At 29.1% G+C, this 14,154-nt stretch overlaps 1 protein-coding gene across 1 annotated transcript; it reads left to right on the plus strand.

The window, feature by feature from the left end:
- Nucleotides 1-2,799: 2,799 nt before the first annotated feature.
- Nucleotides 2,800-4,762, plus strand: LOC114177058 (NAC transcription factor 25-like). The gene is made up of 3 exons (XM_028062288.1): nt 2,800-3,212; nt 3,588-3,901; nt 3,984-4,762. Exons 1-3 carry the CDS (start codon nt 3,029-3,031, stop codon nt 4,566-4,568), a joined length of 1,083 nt encoding a protein of 360 aa, XP_027918089.1. The 5' UTR covers nt 2,800-3,028; the 3' UTR covers nt 4,569-4,762.
- The last annotated feature ends 9,392 nt before the right edge of the window (nt 4,763-14,154 follow it).

Raw genomic sequence — 14,154 nt, forward strand, 5'->3', positions numbered from 1 at the left:
TTTTATCACTCTAACTTGTTTATTGATAGCAAGAAACTTGACCTTGAGATGAATCATGTAGAACACATCACTACAACAAAAATCACTTTATTGCAAGAAAAATTAATATTATCGATGGTCAAAATTTAACGTTAATATTTAAAATCTATCGGTAAATCAAAATTACCGATGAATTATTAATAGTCAAAAATTTGTCGGTAAAACTTTTGTTTGTAAATTTTATCGGCAAAACAAAAATTTCATTTGTAATTACTGACAAAAACCATTTGTAAAATACGATGATAATTATCAACAAAAAAATTCATCAGTAAATTCGTTGGTAAATAGTGGGAATTAGTACATCTTCTTCCTCCTCCCCCTGTCTTCTTCTTTCTTTTACCTTTTCCTTTTTTTTATTCTTCCAAAACCACCTTCGCTACACCTCTTGCTTTGTCGTCGTCCTCGCCATCACTGGTTCCTCCTTTTTCTCCTCTTCCTTCTCCTTCCATACCTTCTTTTCTCACTCTTTCTTTCTCCATTTCTCTTTCTCCTCAACCAACCTTGTCATGCCACCACCGCGTCTCTACGACACTATCACTGCGTCTCTACCGCACAACCACTATGTCGCCACCGTGCCACTGTTAAGCCTCCGACATCTCCTCCTCCTTTTTTTCCTTTTCCTCTCCCTCTCCTATTCCCTCTTCCTTTTTCCTCTTCCTCTTACTCTTTCTCCCCCTTTCCTCTTACTCTCCCTCTCCCTTTTCCACTTCCCATTCCTCTTCCTTATCATCCTCCTCCTCTTCTTCTTCTTCTAAATTTGACGCACCCTTTATTTTCTATGACATTAGATGCGAGATTTGGACGAGAAATTTCTTGCACTTTTTATCAACATATTTACCAACAGATAAATCTGTTGGTATTAAGAATTTTAAATTACCGATAGATTTTAAGTTATCTAATTACCGACGGATTTTAAGTTATGTAATTATTGACGGAAAATTAATTAAACCAAATTCAAATAAGTTATCCAAATCAAGAACTAAACCCTAAATTTCATAGGTCGGAGAATAAGATAAACTAACCTTGATTGTACAGTTCCACTATGAAGAGATTGGAAGCAATGTAGATCAAATGGACATTAACCCTAGAATATGAGACGTCGAAATTAGAATGGGGAGAACGAAGAGCATTAGAGACCAGAGCAATGAGAAAAATCAATGAGAGATGAGCGTTAGAGATAAATGACGAGAGATGAACAAATAGAATAGTAAAACGACGAGTAATAAATAAGAACAGAGAAATAATGGTCAGAAGCTCCACCTACCAAAGCGATGAGACTAGAGAAACCCGCGAAGAAGCTGTGACGGTGAGATTGGAGAGGAAGCTGCGAGGACAACCAAAGAGATTGGAGAGAAAGTCATGACGGGGAGAGGCAATCACAATGGAAAACGCCACGCTTTTTTATTATAGCTCACATGATTTAAAGACAACATTTAGAGAAATGTGGGTTTTGATAGTCTTTATACCACATTTATAAAATTGTTGTCTTTAGTATGCTTAGGCAACATTTATACCCATGTGGTCTATTTTAGCATCATCTGAAGAGCAAAATTGTAGTACATCTTTTAACTTTTAAATGACAGTCCACTAAACAAGAGGTAATCATGAGAATGTGTGTTAAACATGATGCATTTCACTAATATCATTTTTATCATGTTGTCATTCATAGAAGTTGTTCTAATCTTGGCATATCCTCAAACTTTAACCTGATGCTTGAGAATCCGACCAGCACATTCTTGACAATTATCAAACAATTTCGAAATTTGTAAACCCACTAATATATCACAAAACTTCCTAGGCCAACTACCATGCGATGAATGTTGTAAGACATCATTATCACCAATATGACAATTGGGTCATTTTCATAAGGGGCAACATCTTCTAGGTCAACATTCAAAATTAGTGAGCACTAATTTGGCATATCTTCGTCTCCTGAGTAGGTTTTCTTACTCTCTGAAAATCTCCAACAATTGTGTTAAAATCATGTAGAATAAGGTCCCATGAGTTTCATGTCAATGTGTTGTTTAGTTATTTCTTTGAGACAATCATATATTTTTTTGCTGGTTTGTGTAAAATGTCAAACATCATTTTTTGATAAGTTGTTCAATGTCAAATTATGGAAAAACACACACACACACACACACACTAGATTTAGGGTTTAGGATTTAGGATTTGTGCAAACACACACACACACACACATTATTGTTATATTTTTCTTTTTGCCATATTATTTGTGCAAAGTATTATCTTGGAGTCTCATATTAATTAAGATGATATCAAAGTATTTGAAGTCTATTCCAATAATATTTATTATTTATTGGACTTATCGTATCACCTCTTATCAAGTCGTTATCATACTACAAATTAATGTCTAATTTCACGTTTTGCACGAGGAATAAGGAGGAGTGTGTTGGAGATGATAAAACAAATTTATCACAAATTTTGCCTTACAATATTTGTATAAGAATATGATTAATTTTAAAAAGGGATCTGTTCCATCACATGTTTGTATCTAAACCTGTGTTTATGAAGAATGTATAACCGAGATGAGTGAGTGTTGATACCTGTGAAGTGAATATGAGAGATGGTTGCTTGTTTTCATGAGAAAAGCATGACATGAAAAGCGTTTCATTCCAAAACTCTTGAACCCTTAATTTCCTCAACACCACCCTCCCCATCCTCCTTCTCATTCCGTGGTCCCCACACCACGTGTCACACCATCTCTTCTCTCACAAAAACCATCCTCATCCCATTTTTCTTAAGTCATCATGCATACCAAAATTTCACACACATCCACCCCACCTCCCTTTCTCAACCCTTTTCCAAACCCAAACAAACTCCCATTTCATCTCGCCGCTACTTTTTTCCAAATTTCACCAGAGCAAAAACCACATCACCATAAACTAACAACATCCTCAATCAAACTTTGTTCTCAAAACTTAATGCATCACAGATACTCACAATTCATCCTAATCATATTATCAGTATCATGGACAGCACGGATTCATCTTCAGCTTCTCAGCACCCACACCTCCCTCCAGGCTTTCGCTTCCACCCCACCGACGAAGAACTCGTCGTTCACTACCTCAAGAGAAAAGCTTCTTCCACACCCCTTCCCGTCGCCATCATCGCCGACGTTGATCTCTACAAGTTCGATCCTTGGGAGCTCCCAAGTATGCATCTTTCTCACACCCCACTTCATCTTTTCATCCCTTTCTTCAAACCCATCTTTTAAATTCTTGTAATCACCACACTTCTTTTGGTCTCTTTTGTATCATCGGAACCTGCTATTACAAATGCAAAACTGTCTTTCATCATCGGATTTAGGTTGTTTTTGATTTGGATTAAGATTGATTTTAAAATAATATTGTGTACATTTCAAGTTTTACTATAAAAGTAAATTAATATAAAAATATAGTATGGAATTTATTTTATCTAATTTTTGAATCAATTTACCAACATGAAGCCAATCCTAGTTCTACGTGAATCTAAAGATTTTGTTTTTGTGTTGCAATGGTTTTTCCATTTCTGTTTCTGGTTTTTTGTAGGTAAAGCAACTTTTGGTGAACAAGAGTGGTACTTTTTCAGCCCGAGGGATCGAAAATACCCAAATGGGGTCAGACCCAACAGAGCTGCTACTTCTGGGTATTGGAAAGCCACCGGAACTGACAAGCCTATACTAACTTCTGATGGGCACCAGAAAGTTGGTGTTAAGAAAGCACTTGTTTTCTACGGTGGAAAGCCTCCAAAAGGGGTTAAAACCAATTGGATCATGCATGAGTATAGGCTTGTTCACGATTCCTTTAATTCAACCTCAAAACCTCCTCCTCTTGTTCCTCCAAACAAGAAAAATTCTCTCAGGGTGTGTACATATATATATATATAACAATGTTTTTTTTTTCGGATTAATTTGAGTTTTTATGTTTTATTTTTTGTTGTTGTAGCTTGATGATTGGGTGTTGTGTCGAATATACAAGAAAAGCAACAGCACCACCGTAACAAGGCCACCATTGATGGAGCATGGGGAGGAGCTTTCAATGGAGAACATGCTTCCAACGATGTCAACTTTGTCAATGGCTAATAACAATACTCAAAATTCTAAACCTCCATCTTCGAGGGGTACGAGTTATGGAGCACTGGGACTTGAAAATGATGACAACTTCTTCGATGGAATCTTAGCCGTTGATCATCATCATCATCATCATCATGAGAGCATGCAAAGTGGTTCTGATAATCCTCACCTTTTCTCTCCAAACTCAAAGGGTGCCAACTTTCCTATGAAACGTGCTCTCACATCTCAACAACTTTGGAACGAGACAGGGTCTCCGGGGTCATCTTCTTCATGTAAGCGATTCCATGGTGATCTTAACAGTGGAAGCAGCAACGCTGAGGACAACGATTCCTTTGTTTCCTTGCTTAGCCAGTTTCCTCAGAACGCAACTTTTCAACCAAACGCGATTCATGGCTCCGTTGGGGATGGTGCGCAGAGGCAACAACACTTTCAACTTCCTGGTATAAATTGGAACTGATCCATAATTAACGTTGTGGTTTAGCTTAGATTACATTACACACACCTGATGAAAAAATGTCACACCATTATATTTAGTACTTTTATGTTGGTCTTAGTATTTTTCACTTGTAATCATAACATGCAGAAAATAGGAAGATATCAGACTTTAGACATATGTTATACTTATGATTATAAAACCTGAAGCTTACAAATTGTACTGGATTAAATTTTATACAACCTCGTAATAAAATATCTTACATAGTATAAAGGACTAACAGAGATACATATAAAGTTCTTCTTTTAATCATTAGTTAATCATTATGCTACGCGTTTATACATTAGTGGAATCTTTGCCCTCACCAATCGTAGAACAGAGTGTGTGTATCTTGACAACAATAGTTTTTTTTCTGATTGTTGTTGAAGTGAAAGTAGTTTGTCACGATTCTTTGATGGAGAAGAAAGATACATCATGAGGTGTCCAGTGAGTCCCACATCGCTTCTTTTGTTTTTCAAAGAAGAATCTCGTAAGGTCGTAACCAACTACCTTTTTTCGATCAGCATCAACTACCTTCCATACTAATGTTTTCGGCATTAAGGTAAAATAGACATGCATGAAAATAAAAGGATGAATTAGGTTATAGTTGGATAATTTTTGTATTCTGAATCTACATGTTTAAAATTAATTTTTATATATCATTTTTAATTTGTTTTAACCCTGACTGCCTAAATTAATAGGAATTAAAAAAAATTATAGTTAAAAACTAAAAATGAGTTTTGATTATAAAAAACTTAAAAGTAATTGTTTTCGAATACGGAGACCAAATAAATGACAAACAAAGTAAAATATACTAAAAAGGGTGAATGAACATACAAATCCTTATCCTATTTGTTGTCTTCTATCGCGTAGGTACCATATCTTCCTGTGATTTAAGCAAATGTAAATTATTTATGTGTAAAAGTTTCCTCTGATACTTAAATTTCTTAAAAATATAATGTAGAGAGGTTAACATCATGGAACTTTTTCTACTAGAAAAACATTTAATGGATATTTGAAGAAGTTTGACTTTGTAATTCTCCACATGCATGATTGGAGATGAGATTATTGCAAGATTGTCTTTAAAGAGTAATAATTATAGTAGTAATTAGGGTAGGTTGTGGTTGGATCAATCCAACCAACAATTAGAAGAATGTAAATTAAATCAATTAAAATCAGTAGCTGATTTTCAAAAATATTTTGGGTACCAAAATTTTATCTATAATATATAAAAAATTGAAGGGACTAGATATACTATAATTAAAAACATTTTTTTTATTTGACGATTGATTCAAGCATAACACAAAGAAAGAGTTAAAGCGAAAGTTATGCTTTTAAGTCGTTTTTTTTTTTTGAAGTTGTGATTTCAAGGCTTACTTATGATACAAGTGATTTTTTAAATTTTATTGATTTTAGGAAGTTTTAAAAATTACACATTTTTCGTTAATTTGCCTTGGTAAATATTGATTTTTAGAAAACTGTGAATTAACATAGACTCTGATTGGGAGAAAACTTAAATATGAGAGTCTATTACATTTACATCTTCTATGTTTATTCGTAGTATGAGGAGGCTGTTACTACTAGGTCATAATTCTTGATAGTCATGAAACAACTTTTCCAACATAATAGTTCGAGTTTTAAGAAAATTTAAAAATCAAACCAAATAAAAATAAAAATCAAATATAGTTGTATTAGTAAAAATAAATTTAATTTTAGATATAATAATTTGATATATAAATTATAATACATGTATGTGTTTTTTTTTAAAAAAATATTACTATTAAAATATATAATAATTATTTTGTAAAATGGGTCAAACAATGAGCCTACAAGTTGGATCCTAAGCTTCTGTTTTGTTTAGGGTTACATGCTAAATGAATCTAGGAAAAAATGATCGGCTTAGTATGACTCATTAATGAGTTTCTCGAGTTGATCGCCAAATCTATTTTTACAATTATAATTACAAGTATTCTTAATTTCATTTTTGACTTATAATAAGCATACTAGTTACTTTTAATAATTTGTTTATTTTTTCTCCCATTGAGATAAAGAACATAAATATTATTTTTTATTAACTCATTTCTAGTTTTCTCGAATATTTTTTAAATTGGAATTTTTTTACTACAACAAAGAGTTCTTTAAGATGGATAACTCTCAAATACAATATATAATAATAAATGCTAAGAGATGATTTTATAGAATGAAGGTTTTACAAATATAGAACACTCTCATAGTAGTGTCTATAAGTTATTGTATGATCTAGAAATTAAGAGATTTTAAATAGTAACGTAATGTTGATATTCTTGTTGAGATCACTATTTGGTTTTGAATGATAAATCACTACTAAAAAAACTCATATTTCATGTTAATTTTGTTTTGAATTTTTTTTTGTAGGAAATATTTTTTATAAAACACTTTTTCGCAACAAATTTTGTAGGAAATACTTGCGAATTTATTATTTTGTAGGAAATAATTACCCACGAAGGAATTATCTGTCAATAAAAAATTGTAGAAAAAATAACAGGAAAAAGTCTTTTCTTGCAAAATTTTTTAACAAATTTGCAAGAAAATTCCTATGTAATATGAGATTTTTAGAAGTGAATATTCTATTTACATGCATCTTAAATAAAACTATTATAAATTGCTTGTAAATCTTCTATTGTGTGTCAAAATTACTAGGGGTGGCAAAACGGGTCAGTCTGGCCCGTTTTGGCCTGGCCCGTCCGTGGCCTGCCAAAAACGGGTCAGGTCGGGTTGGCCCGCCACCAATAAACGGGTTGGATAATGTAACCTGCCCCTTCTTAGGGCGGGTCGGCGGGCTGACCTACCTCTTTTTTTTGTTAATTTTCTTTTTTAATTTTTGTTAATTTTTGTTAACTTTTTTAATTTTGTTTTTATAAATCTATTATATATATAAATTTATTTATATAATATAAAATAATAATTATTTTTTTATTATTTTTAATTTTAAACATAAAAATGAAAAAAAATTGAAAAAAAAGTTGACGGGCCACAGCAGGTTGGCCCGTTTTGGGCCGCTAAACTGGCGTGCCGGATTACATCGGGTTGGCGGACTAATAATTTCAACCCAATCTGTCCTTTTCTCGACGAGCTGGCGGACCTGACCCATTTTAACATCCCTAAAAATAACAGAAGAGATTGATCTAGCTCGTACCTAATTCGTTATTTTAATACAGTAATATCCATTAGTAATATCCATTGAGCAACAATAATCACGTCTATATTTCACTCTCATTTAAATGGTGTTGACAAAAACAAACACATTAAGTCGATTTTAAAAAATATGGAATAAATTATTAATCTAAAAATAAATATACAAAGTAATTCAAGTTTATTGAATCTCAATATAAGTAGAAAAGAAATCGAGTGTATTAAAAATAAATAAAATTCAAATTCAAATAGTTTTAATTTATTTAATATGTCCTTTTCAAAATAACTTTCATTTAATGGGTACCTTGTTCCCAATAATTCTCTTGTATCTTTTATATCAAGTCTTTAGGATTTTTCTTTAAAAAAGTTTGATAAAATATTTCGATTTGAAACAAAATTAAGCATAAATAAAAATATAAAAAACTGAGTTGTTTGACCTTTTAATTATTGGAACAAATTCATGTATGAGTTCTCAAATGGTAACTTTCTTATTATTGTAGAGTCACTTGTAAAAGAAAATGTTAAACAATAAGTGACATAGCGGGCCTAGCCCATTGAGTTAACTATAGACTTTATCAGGGCCTGGTAGAACGTTCACACTCAATTTTTTTTCTTTCTTCACCTCCATGATTTTCTTCTTGTGTCTCTCTATGCAGTTTTGTCGAAAACAAATCTGAACTAAGTAATCCAAAAAGTTCCTAGAAATTAAGAGGTTAGATATTATGTTCTAATTATAAAATATTCTTTTAAATATAATTCAAAAATATAAAATATGTAATTCAAAATTTTTTTTTAGTAAAAAGAATATAAACAATATAAGATATAAAAAAATATATGGTAAAATGTATCATCATTTTTTAGTGTTACATGTCACTATGTTATTAATTTGTTCAGAATAATTTCATCTTAGATGGCATTGTATACCTTAACATCTCATTTAGGTTAAAATTCTGGTTGGAAAAAATAAGGTTCTTAAGTTTATTCATTCTAATCCATCTTTTTTTTAGTCTAGTCAGTAAACTTTCAACAATCCTTAACATCTCATTTAGGTTAAAATTCTGGTCAGAAAAAACAAGGTTTTTAAGTTTATTCATTCTAATCCATTTTTTTTTAGTCTAGTCAGTAAACTTTCAACAATCTTTCTCTCTAAAAAACTTTTATGCATTTCAATTTCTCAACATTGTTGAAATGTTTCATCCAAACACAAAGTAAAAGTTCAAATCTTCACCACAATCATCCTCATGGGAAGAAGGAATCCACTGCTATTAGAGTTTGATAAGATAACACTTTGACGAGAAACACAACAAGGAAGATCACCAACTTGATCTAAACCTCATACATGAAAAATGAGAAGAAACTCGAATAGGACAAGAAGCAATGAAACAAATAGCTACAAGATGGTCCAACACACGAGTAAATGAATGAGTTTTTCACAAAAATAACTTTGTAAGCTTGGAGAAGCGAGAAGAGATAAACTTGAAGATAGTCCCTTATGCCATTAAAACTCCTCGTAATGCAACTTCATTAGAAGCTTTGCAACTCTCAACATCAATCAAAGACGATGAACAATGTCTTTGAGTGGAGATAGCAACATCACACGAGGAGGACTTGGAAAAGATTGATATAGATCCTCAATAAGAAATTAAAAAGACTCAATCTGAGTACCAAACGCCAACACTCAAAGTTCAAATCATGAAACATAACAATGAACATCTGAATATATGATTACTTGGTAAATCCAAGCATCAACGTCCGAATATGTGACTACTTAGTAAATCTGAGCATGAACGTCCATGTGACTACTCGATAAATCTAAGTTTAAATTGATCTTCCAAAAACGTGACTGTATAAGTATCCAAAAATATGATTGTCTTAGTAAATTTGAGTACAACTTAAGAATTTCAATAACCATTATAAGCTTTGATGGAAATTCATTTAATAACTATTTTAAAGTGTTTAACCATGACCCATAAGTCCAAATGAAAATATATTTGAGGACTACTTTGGATGGTCATACGTCCATAAGTTATACATTTAGTAACTAATTATCATAAAAAAGTGTGTATTTTTTTCTTTAATTCGGATTTTTTATTTCTAAATTGAGTTTTTTGCTAAGAAATAATTTAACAAAACACAATTTTATAAGCTCGATTACACACTAATAAGGTTAATCCACCTTGAAGACAATTCGACCAAATCCAAAAAAACAACATCTATTATTTATATCACATAACATAATTATTAAAAAAATAAACATAATAAAAAATATAAAACATGACATAACGATACTAAATTTAATATATATATATATATATATATATATATATATATATATATATATATATATATATATATATATATATATATATATATATATATATATATATATATATATATATATATATATATATATATATATATATATATATATATATATATATATATATATATATATATATATATATATATATATATATATATATATACGACATAGACTATTATGTTATCAATTTGTTCTCATATCCTCTCTTTTATTAAAAAAAAAGGTAAATTTTTTGTTATGTATATCACAAAGATTATTCTACTTTACACCGTACATGATTCACCTACATCTTAATTTTAATTAAGGGAAGAGAAAAGTTTTGCATAAAAAAGTATTATCGTTAGGAAATAGAAATAATAAGAACACTTGAGCAAAAAGTTTGAATACAAAAGTAATAGTTATAGCTATAGCACATATGCTAATTCCAGATTCACGTACAACAAAGAATCGTGTCACGTCAACATCTCATCATGATTCATAGGTCAATCATCAACTCATTATCATTAATATTATTTCTCTAAATTTATTATTATTTTTTTCACTATAGTTCGTTCTCATCACTTGTAAAATAGTAAAAAAATAGATAAAGTTAATAATATGATTGAAAAATTAATTAATGAGAATACTAACATGAGAAAATAACAATTAAGTTATAATCAATGATAATTGATTTTATTGTATTTATGTTAAAATATAGAATAATTAATTTTATTAATTAAATTACGATATGGTCTTAAGGTGTAATTAGTTATCTTTTTATCCAAATTTATTTCAATTAGACAAGTATTATAACAATTCTTCAAAAGAAATTTGAGTAAGGTGTTAAAATTGGTTTTTACGTGTTGACTCAACATGGATTGAGTTAAAAGTAGGTTAGTTCAACCTTTTCATTTTTTGTGAGTAAAATTTTATAATTCAATCTGATCCAACATGAGTTGGTGAGTTAGTTTACTTACGCATGTTTTTATTTTTTTTGTAATTTACTTTATATATTTATAGTATTATAACGAGATTGAATTGACTTAATTTATTTTTTATAATAAGAAAATCAAAATTTTCATTTAATTCTCAAATATTATTATAAGGATAATAATTAAAGTATCAACGTATATAACTTGAGAAACAAATTAATTGAACATTCATATTATTTCAATATTATTGAATAACGTTCTAGTTTTTAAAGATATTGAATTGTGAACCTACTATATAATTAGAAGTAGGAAATAATTATAACAAAAAAATGTTAATAGGTTAACCGAGTCAATCTACCTTCAACCTAACTCGTACCTGTGACTTGACTTTTGAAAAAAAATTAAATTGTTTCCAACCCAGTTCAAACTTATGGTGAACCATTAACTCATGGGTTGAAACATCTTGAGTTAATTATTAACTAAATTAGAATAATCTTATTTATTATATTGATTCGCACAACTATTGATATGTTTTCAAGTTACAATATATAATAATCTATAATAATGAATAAAAACACTTATCATATTTCGTATATATATATATATATATATATATATATATATATATATTATTTTCAAGATATACATTTTTTTTTTCATTTGAATTTTCCACTGCTTACAAAACGATTTCGAAAAAGTAGTTTTGGTTAATCTTTTATTTACAAACAAAAATTCAATATTTCAACTTCTCAAAAAAAAAAATCATTTCTTCGTACACATAAAAGTAATGATCTATTTGTTTCAACTACCGCCTACAGATAAAATCACTGACCCACATACTTACTAATAACATAAAACTATATTTTAAAATATTAATAATATAATATAAAATTTTAAAAATGTAATTAATGTAATTTATCTTTAATTTAAATATAGAAAGAGATGAAGACAGAGGGACACCAATGCGAGTCTATAAGTAATTGAACCGCAAATGTAGGTCGGGCTGACTCGTCCCACACTTTTAACACAGATCCACAGGTCAGTTTGTTTTTTTGTTCTTATGATACGACTTGTAATGTTAAATTAATTAAGAAACTTTAACAAGTTTATAAAATTAAACAAAAATTTTAAAGAGTTGATAATAAATTAATAATTTAACATTTTATTATAATCATATTCGTATTTTAACATACAATGTATTTTTCAAATTTTAATATATTCAAAAATACATATTATTTATCTTTTTCAATTACATAAAAATTTGAAACGCTCGGTCATACAAAAAGAGAATAATTAATATATAGAAATACAATTTTTTTTATACAAACAGTAAACCAGTCCATACAAACTGCGAACTATACTCTATACGAAACAGACTTCAGCGGACCTACAACTTTAATATCTCAACCATCGGCAGGACTGCATATTAATCCGCAAGGCCACCTCATTAAACCTAAAGACAGAGAGATATGGAGTTTTCTTTTCTTCTTTTTGTAGACGGGAGCAGACAAGTTAAAGAATATATGGTGTGAAACGGTGACGCTCTTGTCGGCCCAGAATATGGATGGATTCTTTTGCCTTGAATTGAATGAAGCTCATTATTTTATTTTATACTTTTGAGGTGAAACTTGGTACAATGGATTTTTTAACAATAATAAAATTATATTTATTACTTTTTTATAGGATAAGAATAATATGCAATATAAATATAGTTATAAAATCGTTCGAATTGTTTTTTTTTTTACCTTTTTAATTTGTTAACATTAACATTTTTATGTGTTTTTCAATACAAATAACTATATTGTTAAAAAGAAAAACTCATCTCTTATTCTATTTCGCAATCCTATTTTCATAATTTTTTTAAAATTTTTTCTATTATAATTTATAAACATAAAAGTTAAAACAAGATAAATTAAGTATTCAATTAAGTAAAACATTTTTAACTTTTTTATTATTTAAAAAAGATTAAGTATGTTTTTAGTTCTTGAACTTTGACTGAAAATTGGAATTCGTCCATGTTTAAAACTTCGATACATTTTGGTCCCTAAACTTTAAAAATAAATGAATATGTTAACTTTTTTTGATGAGTCAAACGTATTTTCTAACAAATATTGAACCGATAATGTGTCAAACGATGTAAACAACTCCATGTTAACATGAAACACGTTCTACACCTCAAAAAAAGTTAATGTAATTGGGTTAAAAAAATTATATTTATTCATTTTTAAAGTTTAGGGACCAAAATGTATCAAAGTTTCATACAAAACGAATTTTAATTTTGAGTCAAAGTTGAGAAACTAAAAACATACTTGACCCTTTAAAAGATGACATAATTCAAGCGTAGTTCATAAAATTTGTCAAATTTAAATAATTAGAAATATCAATAAAATAATGAAGTTGAAATTTTAAACTATTTTTTTATTCATTAAAATAATTTTTTTAAGAAAAGTACATATGTTCATAATGCTAAAGTTTTATAAACATACTTAGAAACTAGAACATTGTTTAAATTTCAAAATTTCATTTTTTTTCTCCCTATACCTGTCATTTAATTATTATAGTTGTTTATCCACTCTAATAAAAAAAAATATTCACTATAAAATAATGTTTTACAGTGACAAATGATTTTTTTATGTCGAGTATTATCATAAGAATACTACACATTTCAACAAATTTTTCCATCCATTCTCTCTTAACTTTTAAATCAATATTTTAGTAGGACAAACTAGTTGCATATCATTAAGTACATCTTGAGATTTTTTATAAGAAACTTGACTAAAAGACAACCATTAGTTTCAATTATCTCTTTCATTATTCATTATGTGTAAAAACAATATAAACTCAAACCCTTCAATTCCTAATCAAATCTATTCAAAATGACTACCTAATACCTACATTCACTTGCATCAAATTTAAGCTTTCATAATAGGTGAAAGAACCTTTTTCGTATGACATAAAACTCACTATGTGTTAAATTAACTAATCCCAATTAATAATTAAGACTATTTAAAGATATAAAGAAAGCTAACTTTGTGTGTTACATTATTTTTTTCTTCAGAAAATAAACATAATAAGTAAAAAGTAGTAAATATAATGAGTTTATATTTTACTATTTCAATCGAAGGATTAAACAAGTGAAGGGAGAAAATATATATATATAAAAATC

This window comes from Vigna unguiculata, chromosome 3, assembly GCF_004118075.2.
Source record: "Vigna unguiculata cultivar IT97K-499-35 chromosome 3, ASM411807v1, whole genome shotgun sequence".
Classification (NCBI taxonomy): Eukaryota; Viridiplantae; Streptophyta; class Magnoliopsida; order Fabales; family Fabaceae; genus Vigna; species Vigna unguiculata.

Excerpts from the sequence above, each read along its gene's own strand:
- LOC114177058 (XM_028062288.1), top strand. The coding sequence starts at position 3,029 with ATGGACAGCACGGATTCATCTTCAGCTTCTCAGCACCCACACCTCCCT. Across the intron at positions 3,213-3,587 it reads CGATCCTTGGGAGCTCCCAA|GTAAAGCAACTTTTGGTGAA; the intron begins GTATGCATCTTT and ends GGTTTTTTGTAG. Across the intron at positions 3,902-3,983 it reads ACAAGAAAAATTCTCTCAGG|CTTGATGATTGGGTGTTGTG; the intron begins GTGTGTACATAT and ends TTGTTGTTGTAG.